Source organism: Maniola hyperantus, chromosome 21 (assembly GCF_902806685.2).
Source record: "Maniola hyperantus chromosome 21, iAphHyp1.2, whole genome shotgun sequence".
Lineage (NCBI taxonomy): Eukaryota > Metazoa > Arthropoda > Insecta > Lepidoptera > Nymphalidae > Maniola > Maniola hyperantus.
In genome coordinates, this window is record NC_048556.1 from 4,784,187 (window position 1) to 4,803,344 (window position 19,158).

Sequence of the window (19,158 nt, forward strand, 5' to 3'; positions counted from 1 at the left end):
AAATATCATTTACACCACTACGCCGAAAAGTCATTATCAAGAGGTGTAAGTAGGTGTTATCACTACCCAGAAAATTGGCTTGTGATCTTTCACCTTTGCGATATATTAAAAGGTGAATCTATTCACGGGAAAGTAACGGTAAGAAACCATTTTCATTATAATTTATTACAGACCGATGCTACAAAGAAATTAAAATTAGACTTTTAAACTGTAGAAAGGAATAAAAAAAAAATAGAAGAAAATTTATTGTTCTTGAAGGAAGTTCTAAGCTATACCTACAATCTAGAGTAGGATAGAAATAGTAAGGGACCGCGTGGGTTTGACCTGCAGCTCGTTCCAGCAACGCGCAGGACTGCAAATCCTTTTCTTATACATTGCATAATATCAGATTTTTGAAAAGAGCAACCGCCGAGTTTCTTGCTGGTTCTTCTCGATAGGAAAGGCATTGCCGAACCGGTGGTAGATGCATCTGACGATTCAAAAATACTTGTAAAAGTGTAATTGAATAAATTTTTTTTTTATTTATTTTAATTTTATTTTGAATGGCGAAGGATGTGTACCTAGTGAAACATCAGTGCGCGTTATGTTTTCAAAGAATTGAATTTTATACACGTTCCAGAAATTAAGATCTGAATCTGTAGTTTTCCGCATTTCTGGGGATCGAACTACCAACCTTCCGAATAAGAGGCTTACGTGTTAACCATTAACCTATCACGGCCTTACTTAATACTGGTATATCATCATCATCATCACGATCAACCCATCGCCGTCTCACAACAGAGAACGGTTCTCCTCTCAGAATGAGCAGGGGGTTTGGCCATAGTCTACCACGTTGGCCAAGTGCGGATTGGCAGACTTCACACGCCTTTGAGAACATTATGAGGAACTCTCAGGTGTGCAGTTTTCCTTACGATGTTTTCCTTCACCATTAAAGCAAGTTATATTTAACAAGATTATGCACGCGACGCTGATCTATCAAAGCACAGCTCAAACTACTGGACGGATCGGGCTGAAATTTGGCATGCAGATAGTATCACATCTGCAGGCATCTGACGTAGACATCCGCTAAGAAAGGATTTTTGAAAATTCAACCCCTAAGGGGATGAAATAGGGGTTTGAAATTTGTGTAGTCCACGCGGACGAAGTCGCGAGCATAAGCTAGTATATTATAAGTTTTTTTTAATTCAAGCATTTAATCAAGCAAATAGCCTGATACGAGGCCCTATGGATATCCAATAAAGATGTCGGCTCGGTGTAATAAACTCTGTTATGGAAGCCAATAAACTTTACCATGGCGGATCGTTAACATGGTGAAAAATGCATAAAAACAGGAGCGTAGGGATCATTGTATAACCAGCAAAGCTTATTAAAAAGTGTAAATACTATATAGAACAAAATAGAAGTAGAAAAAGAAATAAATATCTTGATTAAACAATTTTGAATCCTAAGCAAATTGAATTTCTAACAAGAAGAACCAGCAAGATACTCGGTGGTTGTTCTCTTGAAAATGATTTTAATTTTTAGTGGTAACGTTTCTATACCAATGTTTTTCCTGGGCTCTTAGGATAATCGCATATTTAATCAGGTTGAATTTTGTGCTATAATCGGGGTCAGTCTAGAGTAGGAATCAATAGTGGTGCTAGTTACTCGTCGCTATTTTGTTCTTCTGTAAAAAAATTGAACAAATATTTTACAAAAAGGTTGTATTTTCAACTTTAATGGATAAAATTACATTTTTGTTGAGAAAACATTGGCCTGGCTCTTTTATCTGACTAGGATGCATACGTAGTTCCTAATATTCTGCTATTATTTTCTCATACGCGACTTGTTCTGTTTAGATTTGTTACTACTACCTGCAGACTGCCAGTTTTTTTAAATTTAAGACTAGCGCTTGGTTGCAATCAGACCAGCTGGCAAGTGATGATGCAGCCTCAGATGGAGCGCGGTTGCTTATTCACTCTTGACTTGTACCCATACTAAATTTGGAGGGGAAAACTGACGCCAGAAGGGCGTTCCATATTCTAGCGGTTCGTATTACAAATTGAGGAGGCAAATCGCTTCCTACCTACGTGTCCATGCAATTTCGACTACGGTGTTAAAATCAAAATGGCCAGTTCGATAAAGCGTTACTTACATTTTCTTTTGTATTTATTTTATAGTAGATATCTACATGAATAAAACAACAGCCAATAAAACGCTAGAGACGGCGTTATGTAACAATAAATTCGATTCGTATTTTCGTGTCGAATAAAATAAGCAGTGTTGTTTGGAAAGAATGAAACTCACGAGCAATGATTTGTCGCTCTTTGTACATTATAGGTAATGTTTTGGCGATATTATTGTGTTGGTCTTCGTTAACTTTTAGGCTTAATTGCAGGGTGACTGTTTCATAACATTTTGGTGCACATTTTTGTAGCTGAAATGATTTTTGCAGCACCAAAAAAAAATTGTTGTATCAAGCAAAATATTGGCTAAGCGATGTAGATCAAACTCAGTAATTGAATGGAGCGGAAATCTGGAAAAGCACAAAACAGATATTAAGTAGTTTCTAAAACATGTCTACAAAATTTCATAAAATAGTTTGTATGGAGAAAGATGGGGCGTGCGCAAGGGAAATTTATTTCTTAAATAAATAAACAAATAATCTTTTATTTCAGAGAAGGTCCTCATTATAATTCCTTTTAAGACACTAACTTAGCAAAACAATAGTTTAAAACTAATTATTACTAAATATTAGTGTTAGTCACAATATTTCCTTATATTGGTGTAAATATATAAAAGGAAAAGCTGACTGAATAACTGATCTTTTAACGCACAACCCAAACTACTGGACGGATTAGGCTGAAATTTGGCATGCAGGTAGCTATTATGACGTAAACATCCGCCAAAAGATTTATGAAACTTCTACCCCTTTTGGGGTAAAATAGGGGTAAAATATGTGTAGTCTACGCGGACGAAGTCGCGCGAAGCTAGGACGCTGTCGGCTGTATTAGTTAATTTATTTTTCTTTCCAGTGTCACTATTAATACCATACCCCACAGTTCAACACTTCATTTGGGTAATTTGTTTTATTTCTTTCACGAGATTGCCGTTTGGCTGCCTGAAAAAATAAACTTGAGAAGTGCACTCGTTTTTGTTTCGTAAATGAATTTTTCCGTTGAAAACGGTTTTTCTTTCTTTATTAAAATTATGAAAAATATGAAAAATCGTCGGTTAATTTTAGATGCTTTTCAAGTATTTTGAAGCACCAGATAAACATTTGACCTTGCTAGTGGTAGACGTAGGCATACTCCGCGTGGATTTATGTTTTTAAAAATCTCGCAGGAAATCTTTGATTTTCCGGGATACAGACGGACGGACGAATGAACGGATAGATAGCCAGACAGACAGATAATACTGTCTGTACCGTGGTCTGTACAGACTAATCCGTAAGACAGACTTAACTTGAGACAAAACAGATGGACAAAAATTGTATGGAGGCGTACCCCAGAATGTACAGAGATGATATATGTGCCATTTAATAGTAAAAATCTTCTATTTTAAGAAAAAAAATCGCATGTTGTTTCGCAGTCGTGGCATTAAGTTTGTGATAGGCATAGTTCAGCCTGGGGCAAATTTTGTCCATCTCGTTTAACAAAAAAACGCGTGTAGAACTTTTTTGCAATTCTATTAATTTTAGACGATCTTTTACTTTCCTATTTTATGATTTATGATGGGTATAAGAGAAGAGATAATTGCATGTTTTAGCCTCTACATTGGTGTCTTTTAGCAGACATCTGTAACCACACTTGGATCCCTGAATGTGGAACGGAGAACGATGAAGATATCCACAGCAGAAGACTGTTCATCGACGAATGTGATATGTTTGAGTATAACTGCGATTACGTAAAAGGTAAGCCAAGTCTGGCGAGAGGTAGTCTGGGGAGAGGTTACGACCTCCCCAGGAGGTTCTGGGTTCGATTTCTGGCAGGGGTTTGGAATATTATCACTACCCCTATTATAAATGCGAAAGTGTGTTTGTTTGTTGGTTTGTCCTTCAATCACGTCGCAACGGTGCAACGATTGGCGTGATTTTTTGCATGGGTATAGATAAACCCCTGGAGACTGACATAGGCTACTTTTTATATCGGAAATCAAAGAGTTCCCACGGGATTTTTAAAAACCTAGTTCGCGTAGAAACCAATATTGGAAAAATATGAGTATGAACTGCCATACCCCTACCTGATAACTCGCTTCCATGATGGCTTCTATGTATGCTCTTGTATTTTATTAGGAGGCTTCAGCATTATGCTGAGCTGGAACCTTTACAGGGTCGGGTAGGTTAGACAGATAAATAGCCGCGGTTTAGGGTCCCGTTGGCACTCTTCGTGTATGGAACCCTAAAAAGCCCTCGTGGCAGAATATTATGGGGGCGGGGCGCTTTAAAAAGTCTATTGACATTTTCAAAAATAAGTCGTAGGTACCTAAGTGGCACGAAGTTTTAAACAAGTTGTTTTCTTTTTATACCCCAAAATAACCAGGGATACCAAAACAAAGGTCAGCGTAACGCGAAAACATTTAATATTAGAGCCGGGGGAGATTCTGATATAAGCGAGGAATTTGCTAATATTAGGTCGGAGATTTTATTTGTATTCTTATTCTGAATTTTTATAGAATATAACCCCTATTATAAATGCGAAAGTGTGTTTGTTTGTTGGTTTATTGGTTTGTCTTTCAATCACGTCGCAACGGAGCAACGGGTGGAAGTGATTTTTTGCATGGGTATAATTTAAAGCCTGGGGAGTGGCGTAGGCTACTTTTTATCCCGGAGAATCAAAGAGTTCCCCCGGGATATTTAAAAACCTAAATCAACGCGTACGAAGTCGCGGGCATTTCAAACTTTTCGACAAGTTGACAAAAACTCCGGTTTTATCTAATGGCCAGTGACGGCGCTGTTGCATATAGCATTTAATTTGACTTAAGCGCAACGCACACCGTCAGAAAGGCGGGCAGTCGAGACGCTGCGTCCGTTGGCCCCACGAAGAACATGAACTTCGTGGTTGGCCCTCATAAGACTGGCTGAATTAATTTAACGTGGCACCATGCCGAATAAAATAAATTTAAATTCTTACCTATTTTCGATTACAGATTACTATGTCATAAACTACTCCGATTGCTTCAACATACCAACCACGCCATGCCCTCCCAGGCTACCATGCCCTACATGCCCTAAAGGACTCCGACTAGGTGAAGGTCACATTCCACATAGGAGAATGCCGGTAAAACCGACGACCTTAGGAGTGTCTCTACCAGAGCGTATGTTAAATGGAAAGAGGAGGTACTCTCCCGCTTGGAGGAAGAAGACATGGCGAACAACTAGGCCAATAAAAAGAGAACCTACCACAACGAAAATAGTTAGAACCATGGTTGTAAAGACAGAAACGGTGTTGAAGAATGGTAAAATGATGATGAAGGTTGTCAAAGGGTTCATTGTAAAACGGAAAGGGCAGAAAACCACGGAAAAATCTGACGATTTTCTTGAATAGCTAAAATTATATTTGTACTGTTAGATATATTTTATTAGCTATAATCCAAAATTGTATAAAAAATAATTATTGAGAAATAAATAATAATGTTTTGGTGCGCTGTGATTTCGTCACCCATAAAAACTTTTATCGTGAATGTGAAACATAATTTCAAATATCATATATTTTTGTATGTTATTTATTTAAGTGTAGGAAAGTTATGAGAACATATTTATTTACACTAATTTGAGTTAGAATATAAACATGGATTTTATAAATGTGATGTGCAAAAGATAAATAATATTACGAACATGGAAGGACAGTTATAAAAATATTGAAAAAAAAAATTGTTATTTATAAAGTACCTAGTTATGATTTATAAGTGCGTATGTTTAGTTACAGTTTTGTTAATAATCTTGTTAGACCACTTAACAAAACAACATTATGTTCCGGTAAGATTGTTAATGAAGCTATAAGATTAGTTTAAATTGTCATATCTATAGTCACCACCATCAACTTTAAAACTTTTAGCCTCCCGACTCTTGTGCGTTTGCAAAAACTTGCAATCATACTGGACTATCATTATGTGGCATCGAAAAGAAAAATTTGATAACGAGGCTATTTCTAGACGATTGCGATTTATTTGAATACAACTGCGATTATCACAAAGGTTATTTTTTTCTTTTTTTTCTGTCTCTACAATATCTAGCTCTATAATGACTAGCTGATGCCCGCGACTTTGTTCGCGTGGATTTAGGTTTCTAAAAATCCCGCGGGAAGTCTTTTATTTTCCGGGATAAAAAGTAGCCTATGTCACTCTCCAAGTCATGGGTACATGCCATACCCATGCAAAAAATCAAGTTGGTCTGATGCTCCGTAGTGATGTGATTGAAGGACAAACCAATAATCCAATAAACCAACAGACCAACAAACAAACACACCATCGCATTTAAAATATGGGTAGTGATGGGTACCTAGTGATAATATGGGTAGTCATTTAACTGTAAATGTTTTATCCAATAGATTATTCCAAAACGGATAGAGGGAAATGTCCATCTAATGAAACAGTATTTACAACAGCATCATCTATAAGCACAAAAAAACATTTAAATATTTCTACTATTGAGGCAACTAATGCTACAGCAAGTAATTCAGAAATATTGAATACAACCGTGACGACACCTGGTACTAAACAAGCATCAGGTAAACTATAAAAAAATCAGGTCAACTATCAAAAAAATCTGTGAAATGATTAATATGTAAGTCATAGAATAAAAATTACCATACACGAAACCAAAACTTGATTCGATTTACTACCATAATACGCTTTCATAATAATATAATTTTGCTTTTTCTAAATCTCTTACAGAACCTGTAACAACAACAATTTTTTCAACGACTCCGTCATTAAATATACCAATTTCTAATATTACTTGTGTTTGTTCTACTGTGATCTGTCCAGATTTAAATGTAACAACACAAATGGCATCTCCAATTAATATCTCAACTGCTTCTTTAAATACAACGATTTCTTCGATAAGTACGACATCAATAACAGTGTCAAGTACTGAAACTATAACCAATTTGACAAGCACTGAAGCAACAATCAATTTGACAAGTACCGATGCAACTATCAATTCTACTATTACTGAAGCTCTAAGTACTGAAGCAACAATCAATTCAACAATCACTGAAGCAACAATTAATTCAACAATTACCAAAGCAACTATCAATTCTGACAGTACTAAAGCAAAAATTAATTCAACAATCACCGAAGCGAAAATTAAATCGACGAGCACCGAAGCAATGAACAATATAAATAACGGTGTAAATTCAACAAAAAGTTTATCTACATTGACTGCATGCACTACATTGAAGACATCACCAACAACCGAAGCAACAACAACCACAGAAGCGACACCCAAAAATGTAGGTAAAACAAATCCTGCAACAACAGGTCGTTTCATACTGACAGAGTCCAAGCAAGTCGAAACAATGGTCTAAAATTTTACATAGAAAGAAAGTAAAGCGTTTATTTCTTAAATAATTGTGCCACACATCACATCTCATAACTAAGAGTTGGTTATCCCAGCGCTTCCTCCACTTGATCATTACAGCCAACATGCATCCAAGCAGAAGAAGCGCTGGGATAAACTGCGTCATGCCCTAAAAAGTTCCAGCTCAGCAATTACTTATGCTGTATGCCTTGATACATAAGAGCATATAGCGCTGATTTTCAGCCAGGACCCTAAACATAGCATATTGCTCTCTATCTCCACAACATGATTACACAAACACTATACAAAACAATACACCAATAAACAATTATAATACTAATACAAAACAAACTAACGAGAAAGAAAAGCGTGCATTTGCAGAATTCGTGTTTTCGATATTTTTACTGTCGCTTCGACTCTGTGTCATTCCAACTAACAAAAACATAGGCTGCTTAGGCTAAAATCATAATCCTTCCGTAGTCCAAAGAAAATGAAAATGCTACTGCTGGTAAAGACGCTAAAACACCACAAGATAAGTGCGTGTATCCAAAGCACTGCAACAGACCACGAACATGGGAGACTACAGCTAAAGGTGAAACGAGGGACTTCTACCAAATACTACGAGCTCAATTTGGAGATCGTGTGAAAATAATGCGAGATACTACTCATTTTCCAAGACGAATTGCTAAGGATTTCATTGTTAACGATGAGGGATTTCAGTTCGGTTATCATAATGAATGGACGAATGAAGTTTAATCGACTGTTTTAAATTAAATCGAACAAAGGCATCTCAAAGGTAAGGCTTTTAACGTGATTTGATGAAAATACATTACTACCCATATTATAAATGCGAAAGTGTGTTTGTTTGTTGATTTATTGGTTTGTCCTTCAGTCACGTTGCAACGGAGCAACGAATCGACGTGATTTTTGCATGGGTATAGTTTAAGACCTGGAGAGTGATATAGGCTACTTTTTTAACCGGAAAATCAAAGAGTTCCCACGGGATTTTTAAAAACCTTAATCCACGCGTACGAATTCGCGGGCATCAGCTAGTAATATTATAATACTAGCTGACCCAGCGAACTTCGTTCCGCCTAACAGTCGATTCAATTTTTTTTTATTTTTTATAATATCAATTCACTATCAGAAATTCTAAAATCCCCACGATTTAGGACTTCAGTACTTTGCAGCATCAGGATTGAGGAGTTAGGATCCGAAGTTCAATGATGTATCCTATGCTTGGTACCTAAAATAATTTTGCATCATCCGCAGTTGAAACATTATAGTTTAGGAGTGCTGTACCCTACATCATCAGGGTTGAGGAGTTGAGACTTGAAGTCTGAGAATAAAGTCGTTGCTTGGTACCTACAATATGAATTCACTATGAACACTTCCTGAATCTTGATAACTCAGGCGGGCAGTAACCCTGCAGCATCAGGATTAAGGAGTTGAATCCAGAATCTTTTATGTGACCACCACGAAAACTTTTTTTGTTGATTTAAAAAAAAAATTGCAAATCGGTCCAGAAATCTCGAAAAAATCGATGTAGAAAAAAGAACCACCTCCTTTTTGACAGTCGGTTAAAAGCCGATGACCTTGTAATATTTGCGGAACAATTTTTAAAATATCCCCTTTCTAACAAAAAAAGAATGAATGAAATCGGACTACGCACTAATGAATTACAACTCAGTATACATTTTAACTTTCATCCCCTCTCCTACGGGAACCATGCTGAATTTCGGGATAAAAAGTATCCTATATTCTTCCTCATAGTATGACCTCAAATCGTACCAAGTTTCATTGGAATCCATTCAGTAGTTTCAGCGTGATGCGCGGCCGTGATACAGACAGACAGACAGACAGACAGACAGACAGACAAAAATGAAAAAAATTACAGTTTTGGGTTATTATTATATTCAGTATCGATTATAGAGTGCCCTCGAAAAAAAATTTTCAAAATATCTTCAATGTACAGAATTTGACTTACAGTTTTATTATAAGTATATATATATATATATATTGATTGATTGATTATAATATGCAAAAGTTTGTCTGTCTATTAGCATTTCGCGGCTCAAGGGCTGAATTAGTCATCTTGATGAGTACAGAGATACGTCCTGGAAACGGACATAAGACTTATTTATTCCGGAAAATCAAAAGGTTTGCATGGGGTTTTTTAAAAACTGTAATCCATGCGACGATGTCGTGGATATTAAGTACTTAATTATGTACTTAGTTATAATAAATAACAGGTGCAAGTATTGTGTAATCTCCGTGGATTTTAATTGCAAGTATTAATTATTTATGGCTCGAAATTTCGTGGAATTTTTAACCATTAATTTATTATCTTTCGTATTTCAGACACTCAAGTATATGAATGGGAAAATAGTTTGAATATTGTTAGTGCCTCATTAAATTCCTGATCTAATTCAATTTAACTTTTTTAAATTAAGTTTGATGATGATGATGATGATGATGATGATGATGATGATGTAGCATTCAGTCAGGTTATCTATAAAAGCTAAAATGCGAGCATCCGCATAAATTTGCACATAATAAAAAATATAATGATACAAATAATGGTGTTAAGACAAGAGTCAGGGTACAGTGATAGAGATCAAAAACCTTGAATACATTTTAATCCTGCACCGTGAGAACATAATTTAATTAGGTACCTACTGTCACCGGCTGTATGTTTAATAAGTTATGCCAAGGTATTCTATGTTTTATTTTTAAAGTTAAAGAGCTGAAAATGCCACCACTTTGTTTAGGTACTAATCATAATAAAAGTAAATATAAGTACCTATGTCAAAGATCGGAAACTGGAGTGTAATTAAAATAATTAGTAGGTATAATCCGTACAAAATTCACGCGACATTATATGGGTCAGAAGTACGGTTCACCTGAATAGAATAGAATAGAATAGAATAAATTTTATTGCATTAACTGTGTAGGTACATTAGGTGTTATACTTGTTATAAAGTACTAACAGTTTGCCACTTTGTGGCGTGCAATACTGCGCTTAATAATAATAATACCTGCGCTGAAACCATGTCTCATTAACATCGAAATCCTTTTTACTTTATTTTGACGTATATTTAAGTGAAAATATAACATCAGGTCGAAACTTCAGTCTAGTGCTAGGCGGCCACGCGCATTAGCAATTTGCGGGACTTATACCGCCAAGCTATAATATTATTCCACTATGGCGTTATTGCAAATCCAATTAGAACTATGTATAATATATAGTACATAATCTATTTAATTAATATTACCTCATCTATGATCTAGTTTAAAGCGATAAGTAGATACTTATAGTACGCGACATGTCGAGATGGTAATCGGGGTGGGGATGCCCCGCATACCCGCACAGCCCTCGCCGCCCGCGCTTACCCGGTGCAGGATAGCGCGGGTGTGCGGGGCGTCCCCCCGCCACATACCCCGATTGGCATTTCTCAGGAGCAACAAGTACCTATTGGTCACATTGTAACGTGTCTTCGCACATCCCTAGTGAAACCTTTTCAATTAGAATTTATTTATTAATACTTAGATAATTTTAATGAAACCTTCTGTAGAACTTTAAGTGCGTATATCTGTTTACGTAGGTATTAAATTAGGTTGTTTTTGCGAAGGCACGCAGTCACGTGTCTTAACTCGTAACCTCGTTAATATTGCATTGAACTTGGCCCCGACTTGAGTAACCGTTCGGCGTACTGCATGAATAAATAGACGTGACTCTCGTATGAGATGTTTTTTGTTATTACGGTTTTTTTAGGGTTCCTTACCTCAAAAGAAAAAAAGGAAACCAAGTGAGGTATCATAATAAAAGTAAGCTATACCAAGTGGGGTATTAGTCGTAGATGCCTCTGACGATTCAAAAATACTTATAAAAGTTTAAATGAATAAAAATATTTTTATTTATTTATCATATGAAATGGCTTTACCTGCACATTCTAAAAATATATTTTTATACAATAGGTATAGTTTTTGATTTATAGTGCAAAAAGTTGAAAAAGAAAATAGTCGAAGTTACGTAAGTAAGTCTCGGTACACGATTCTGACTTGGCCGGTTTTTAACACACGACATGATTTTTCTGAAAATTTTTCAGTGTAGAAGACACGTTTCCTGTTCCGTTTGTATTCTTGTTAACGTGTTAAGATGCTCCAGTGACCTATTTGTCGGCAGTAACAAAGCCGCACTTCTATGCTCTATATACAGCGTGTTTGATAAATCATATAACATGACAAAAACCGATCAAGTGCGTGTCGGACTCACACACAAGACATACTTAACACTTTTTTGTGATGTATGCACAAATTCACGGTGTTCGGATTTTTTCCTTTACTTGTGCTATAAGTAAACTGCCTGTACCTGCCAAATTTAGTATAAGTAGAATGGAATAGAACAGATTTATTTACTGATCCAACACATAATAAACACAATTAAACATTTCCAAAAATAACACCTTAAAATCTAAATAATATAAAAGGAAAAGGTGACTGACTGATCTATTAACGCACAGCTCAATCTACTGGACGGATCGGGTTAAAATTTGACATGCAGATAGCTATTATGACGTAGGCATCCGCTAAGAAAGGATTTTTGAAAATTCAACCTCTAAGGGGGTGAAATAGGGGTTTGAAATTTGTTTAGTTCCTGCGGACGAAGTCGCGAGCATAAGCTAGTCTAACATAACAACCTGGTTCTGTAATATGTGTCGTGCCAAAAAATTCATGATTCTAGGCTAACGTCAAGTACCTAATACGCACCCTATGGGTTTCGATTCCCTTGACCGGTCTTGACATAAACGACATACAGACAGACAATGAAGTGACAATATATAGGTTCCTATTTTTCTCTGGAGATATGTATGGATGTATTACCAAATTGTTCGTGAAGGAGAGACTAGCCGAAGGATACAACCTTAGCTGGCCTATCTGGAAGTCGCTCAACCGCCTCAGAGCAGGGGTGGGGAAGTCTAGGGCAAACTTAGCGAGGTGGGGCTTCATCTCTGGATTTGATACGGAGTGCATCTGCGGTCGTCCGAGACAGACCATTACGCACATGACTGGGTGCCCTGCGTGCCCGACAACCTGCACGAACGAGGAGCTACACGAGGCTACCGACCGAGCTATCACGGTTGCGGCTTTTTGGGCTGCCCATATTTGAGGTGACCGTCGACTCGAGAAGAAGAAGAAGAAGAGGACCAAATTGACAGAAGCTTTTTACCAGTTCATTTCTGCGATCAGCTGTTCGAAGGGGGTTTGCTTTTAAATGCAAGAAAAGTAGGGCTTATGAAAATAGAATCTGCCCGTAAAAACCACTACAATAACACTTTAATGGCAGATCTGCTAAAGGGAGTGAGTACCTGACCTTATGTTTTATTAAAATGCACTTTACTGGTACCTACTTGAAATTCAACACAACTTCTGCTGTGAAGAAAACTTGATGCAATCAGGTGATGCTTTCAAACTTAAATATAGAGTTAGACTTAAAGATAGAGTATAATTTCCACGACCTCCGCAGCGCAGTGGTAAGCACTGTGGTCTTATTTGTGGGAGGTCCCAGGTTTGATTCCTGGCAGGCAGGGTTTGGAATTTCATAATTTCTAAATTTCTGGATTGGTTTCTGGATTCCTAGATTGCATTATCACTACCAGGTGAGATTGCAGTCAAAGGCTAAGTTGTACCTGAATAAAAAAATAAAAAAAGACCTCCCTGGTACAGTGGTGAACGCTGTGGTCTTATAAGTGGAGCATTCCGTGTTCGAATCCGACAATTTGGGAATTTGTAATTTCTAAATTGTCTCTGGTCTGTTGGGAAGCTTCGACCGTGGCTAGTTACCATCCAACCGGCAAAGCCACGCGCCGCAAAGGTATTCAGCGTTCCGGTACGATGCCGCGTAGAATCCGATCAGGGGTAGGGGGTAGATCAGCAGCCAAGGGCTAACTTGTATCGGAATTTAAAAAAATATTTTGTTTCTTTAATAGCGGTTAATTTTTTTTAAACATGAATTAGTATACCTACCTACCTACCATTTCAATTATAATTTGCCTTTGATATATTTTAATGGAATCATAATTTGACTTCATAATGTAGTTAATTTCGCGAGCATAAATCACAAAACGGAGAGTGGGCGGGGAAGTGTGGGCGTTAGGTTATAAAATAAACATTTTTATCCATTAACTTATTAAGTACTTTGTTTTACAAACGTGTCATACTCATCATCATCATGATCAACCCATCACCGGCTCACTACAGAGCACGGGTCTACTCTCAGAGTGAGAAGGGTCTTGGCCATGGTCTACCACGCTGGCCATGTGCGGATTGGTAGACTTTACACACCTTTGAGAACATTATGGAGAACTCTCAGGCATGCAGGTTTCCTCACGATCTTTTCCTTCACCGTTAAAGCAAGTGATATTTAATTAATAAAAACGTACATAACTCTGAAAAGTTCGAGGTGCGTGCCCGGAATCGAACCCCCGACCTCCGATTAGAAGGCGGACGTCCTAACCACTAGGCTATCACAGCTTATAAACGTGTAGCTATCATAAACTCCAGTTTTCGGTCAGGGTACAGTTAAAAAACACAGTTATAGAAACCTCTTACCGCTGCATAGTTGAAAAAAAATTCAGATAACCTGCTGAAAATTTAAAATAACAACCGAAACAATTGGTTTTGGATTACCATTGCATTTCAAAAAAAAAAAATAGCGAGCAGGCGGGTCACCTGATGTTAAGTAATAACCACCTTCCCATGAACAGTTGCAGCACCAGTTTAGAATGAAATTTCGGCTTTATAGAGCGTTGCCTCTGTCAGTGTCACTCATACCTACCTATATGACGTTTTGTCGGTCTCAACTCTCAACGACAGAGACAATACTCTACAAATCTTCTATCTCCTTCTAAATGTCGATTACTTTCTGCCGCGTACTGTACTATAGATGTTACGTATGAACATGCTACTTGTTAGTGACATCATTATATAAGGTTCTGCTGAGCAAACACTGCACGTGATTTCCACTTGTACCTATATCCTACAAGGACAGCATACGGAATAAAAATAGTTGCTAAATAATGTTAAACAGTGAAGACATCGGATTAACGCCGAGTAGTGCGCGCAAAAGCAGTGATAGCCTAGTGGTTAGGACGTCCGCCTTCTAATCAGAGGTCGGGGGTTCGATCCCGGGCACGCACCTCTAACTTTTCGGAATTATGCGCGTTTTAATTAATTAAATGTCACTTGCTTTAACGGTGAAGGAAACATCGTGAGGAAACCTGCATGCCTGAGAGTTCTCCATAATGTTCTCAAAGGTGTGTGAAGTCTACCAATCCGCACATGGCCAGCGTGGTAGACTATGGCCAAAACCCTTCTCACTCTTTTTTTTTTTTTTTTTTTTTAATACAGAAGGGGAAAATCCTCATGGACACCCGAAGGTAGAGCCGGACTCTTACCGGCTAAAAACCCCTTCTGTCGCCCTGTTTGCCGTGTGCCCGCCTTTCAGCCTAAACACAGTAACATTATTGTCTATAATATAATTCCTATTTAACTTGTTCTTCTCTTCGCCTTTCTTCTTCCTCTTTAGAGCTTATTATTTTTTCCATAAAGCTTGCAACAAGCATCCATGTGTCTTCATGTTGTAACATTTTGTTCACTAAATTTTTGACACATATATCACCTATTTTCGAGATAAGTTCCTTCCTCTCTTTGACCCACTTTACGCAGTAAAATACTGTGTGTTCTGCATTGTCAATTTCGTCGCAGTACATGCACGTGGGAACCTGTCGCTTTCCGATGCCTGCAAGAAAATCCATAAATACTCCGTCTCCTGAAAAGCATTGCGTCAGACGGTAGGTCATGCGGCCATGCTTTCTTCTGGTCCACTTTTCCAGGTTGGGAATGAGCTGGTATGTCCATCGGCCTTTCGTTGATTTGTTCCACTCATCTTGCCATCTCGCGATCGTTAGGTCCTCAGCGAGTCCTGTCATTCCGGGGTTCTTTCTATTTCTTTTTTCCTTTCTTTCTAGCGCGAGTAGGTGCATGGGCGTTAAGTTTGCTAATACCAGCACTGCATCCGTGGATACGGTTTTGTAGGCAGAGCAGACCCGCATTGCCAACATACGTTGGGCTTTGAGGACTCGTTTTTTATGTACAGTAAAACTCATTGCAGGTTCCCAGACAGGTGCAGCATACAGAACTATAGACTGAGTAGCCATAGCAAGCGTTCTTCTCTTCTTATCGCTTGGGCCCTTTGTGTTGAGGAGTAACTTACACAGGGCTCCTGCGGTCCTAGAAGCTTTATCACAAACTGTTTTTATATGGGGGCCGTAATTTAGTTGTGAGTCTAGCTTGACTCCTAGATAAGTTACACTAGTTGATGGGGCTACCATAATTCCACCACAGTCAAAATATATGCGGTGAGCATTTTTCTTTCTGTGAAATATGACTGCCTCAGTTTTCTCTGGTGCAATTTCAAGTTTGTTCTGCCGCATCCATAGGACTACAGCATGCAACGTCTCATTTGCCTTGACCATCATCTCGTGAGCGTCTGATGCAGTTACCGAGATCGCTAAATCGTCCGCGTAGCAAACCAGCTTGACTCCTTCGGGCGCTTCAGTGTCCATCACATCGTCGTATAGGACGTTCCACAAGGTGGGCCCTAATACCGAACCTTGTGGAACCCCACCAGTCACCTCTACCCTAACGTTGCGTTCTAGTTGAATGTACCGGTTCGTCAAATAATCTATGATTACATTGAGTACGTACTCATTGATGTTGCGAGATTTTAGCTTCTTTATAATAATAGACCAAGTAGCTGTGTTAAAAGCATTCCGAACGTCAACCAGAATTAGGGAGTTCCATTTGTTATCTGCTTTGGCTTTTTTTGCTGCGAGGACTACCTCATCAATAGCATCAATAGTTGTTCTCCCGGGTATGAAACCGTGCTGGTTTTTATTTAGCCCTCCACTTTTCTCTAATTCCTGTGTCAATCGGGTATTTAGCAGGCTTTCGTAGGTTTTAGCAATGACATTTATTAAACATATGGGCCTGTACTTTGTTTGCTCGTTATGGGATTTTTTGGGCTTATCTATCAGAACAAGCTTTGCAACTTTCCAATTATCGGGGAAACTTCCTTGTTTCATTAATTCGTTAAACATGCCTGTGAAGTAATCCACATTATTGCATATTGCAGCCTTCACAACTTCCGGAGGTATCATATCTGGGCCGGGCGCCTTTTTTACTTTAATTTTCTTGGCACTGTCCTTTGTTTCTTCCAAAGTAAAAGCAATATTTTCGAAATTAATGTCATCGGTCATTTCTTTACATAAAACATCTGAATTCGCTGAGGTTATGAACAAGCTCTTAAATATATTTTGTTTTTGCTCTAGCGGTAAGCAGGTCTTTGGATTTGGGATTTGCATTTGGCTTTTAACGATTTTATATGCATCGCCATATATGTCACATTCAAGGCCTTTGCAGAGATCGTCCCATGCTTTGGTTTTAGATGCTGCTATGATTTTCTTAAGCTCTTTTTTGGAGATTTTATGCTCTTCTTTCAGTCTCTCTCTTTCAGTTGGTTCTTTGGATTTTTGAAATTTTCTTCTTTTTTGTCTTGTTTCCTTAATCTTCCTTTGTACTGTTTCATTCCACCAGTATGGTAGCTTGTAGTTATTGTCGCATCTTACACGAGGTGAACTTTCCTTAAATGCCTTGTCGAAAGCTCTTTCGCAATGTTCACTATCAACTTCTCTGTTTTCTATCTCCCTTCTAAAAACTGAGTTAAATATATCCAGGTTTGTTTTTCCATAAATATACTTAGAGCTATTCTCTGTTGTCATCTTTTGTATTGTTGTTAGAATAAATTTATGATCACTCATTGATTCATCGTCTATAATCGACCATGTTACCTTTCCCTTTTTTGCGTTTCCACTGATAATCGTTACGTCTATGAACGATTTTCCATTATGCCGAACACATGTGGGTAGTTTGCCGTCATTTAAAATAACCAAATCTAGGCTGTTAATCCATTCTAGAAGCTCTTCCCCTTTCTTGTTTGTTTGTGTTCCACCCCAGCTGGGGTGTTTAGCATTCAGGTCTCCTGTAATTATAATTTTTTTATCTTTTGTCTGCACCTCTATTATATCCTGTTGGATCCTATTTAGATTATTTTTAAAATCCTCTAGCGTGCATTTGTTTGGGCTCATATATATACTGTATAGTGCAATATCTGCAGTTTCTATACAGACGTAGCAATCAGATGAGCGGTAGGTTCTAACATGATATTTATTGCTAAAGTTTATGATCATTGTATTTCCGGTTGAGTCAATATACCTGTGTTTTCCTTTCGCATTATACATAGATGTATTTGGTTCACTGATAGCAACAAAGTCGCATTTCCTCTCGGCTGCAACTACGTTAGCCATATCATGTGCGCTTACGCTCCTGTTTGTATTTATTTGGAGGACCGTCAACGCACTGATTCTTTGTTCCTGCGGCCTGTCTCTTTCCTCGCTAATCTAAGAACCTTTTGAAAAGATTGACATTTGCTACTTCCAGCTGCGTGACCATGCTCATTGCAGTGTGGACAGAATGGTTCCTCATTGCAGTTTTTTGCTATATGTTCGTTTCCAGTGCATTTACGGCACTTTTTGCTCCTGTCTTCTTCCTTGCATTGGGTGGCTTTATGGTCATAGCCCCAGCAGCGGTAACATCTTAGTATTTCTATCCTTTCCTCTACGTAACATATATTCAGACCACATCTTAATTTCTGCTTGTCCAATATTCTCATACCGTCTCTCTCTTCCATCCATATAGTAGCTATTTTATTTCCATTCTTCATTGGGCGTAGCCCTTTAACTTCTAGATGTTCTAGGTTACAGATTAAGTTTGTATTTATTATTGCTTGTCTTATGTCTTCTTCTTCAGCAGTTGCATCTACATCCTTAATATGCAAACATTTTCTTTTGATCTTATTATGCACCGCAATATCGCAACTCTCCTTAAGTTCCTTTATGACCTTATCTTTATCCACCTTCTCCGAAATCTTTACCAAAACTTTCCCTGAGTTTGTTTTTCTAACTCCTGTTATATACTCGAGAGCGTTGTTGTCCTTCAAACCTTCTTTAAGTTTTCTAACTGTGTCTGCATAAGTGGCTGCTTTGTCTTCTATCACTATCACACTTCTCACTCTGAGAGGAGACCCGCGCGATGTAGTGAGCCGGTGATGGGTTGATCATGATGATGATGATGATGAGTGCGCGCAAAATAAGTAGTCCAATCTGAACACGAGGCGTATGACTGTGCATTACTACCCATCACTACCTATCTATCACTACCCATAATATAAAATATGCGAAATAAAGACTATTTGTTGGTTTATTGGTTTGTGGGTTTATTGGTTTTTTGATTTGTCCTTCAATCACGTCGCAACGGAGCAACGGATCGACGTGATTTTTTTCATAGGTAGTCTAGTAATAGTTAAATAAATGGAGAGTGACATTGGCTACTTCATATCCAGGAAAATCAAACAGCTCCCACGGGATTCGAAAACCTAAATCCACGCGAACGAAGTCGCAGGCATCATCTAGTTATAGATAAACTGATCTCAGCTGGGCTTGTGAATATAATCCAATACAACTCAAATTGGACTAGGT

The 19,158-nt window shown here is 38.0% G+C and overlaps 2 protein-coding genes across 2 annotated transcripts; both read left to right on the forward strand.

Annotated features, from left to right (window-relative positions):
• The first annotated feature begins 3,223 nt into the window (after positions 1-3,223).
• On the forward strand, positions 3,224-5,530 carry LOC117992592 (uncharacterized). Its single transcript, XM_069505970.1, has 3 exons — positions 3,224-3,280; positions 3,748-3,892; positions 5,128-5,530. The coding sequence occupies exons 1-3, from the start codon at positions 3,224-3,226 to the stop codon at positions 5,523-5,525; spliced, it is 600 nt and encodes a 199-aa protein (XP_069362071.1). The 3' UTR covers positions 5,526-5,530.
• A 345-nt stretch (positions 5,531-5,875) lies between these two features.
• On the forward strand, positions 5,876-8,257 carry LOC138403869 (uncharacterized). The gene is made up of 5 exons (XM_069505971.1): positions 5,876-5,956; positions 6,036-6,174; positions 6,528-6,707; positions 6,874-7,433; positions 7,982-8,257. Exons 1-5 carry the CDS (start codon positions 5,876-5,878, stop codon positions 8,255-8,257), a joined length of 1,236 nt encoding a protein of 411 aa, XP_069362072.1.
• The last annotated feature ends 10,901 nt before the right edge of the window (positions 8,258-19,158 follow it).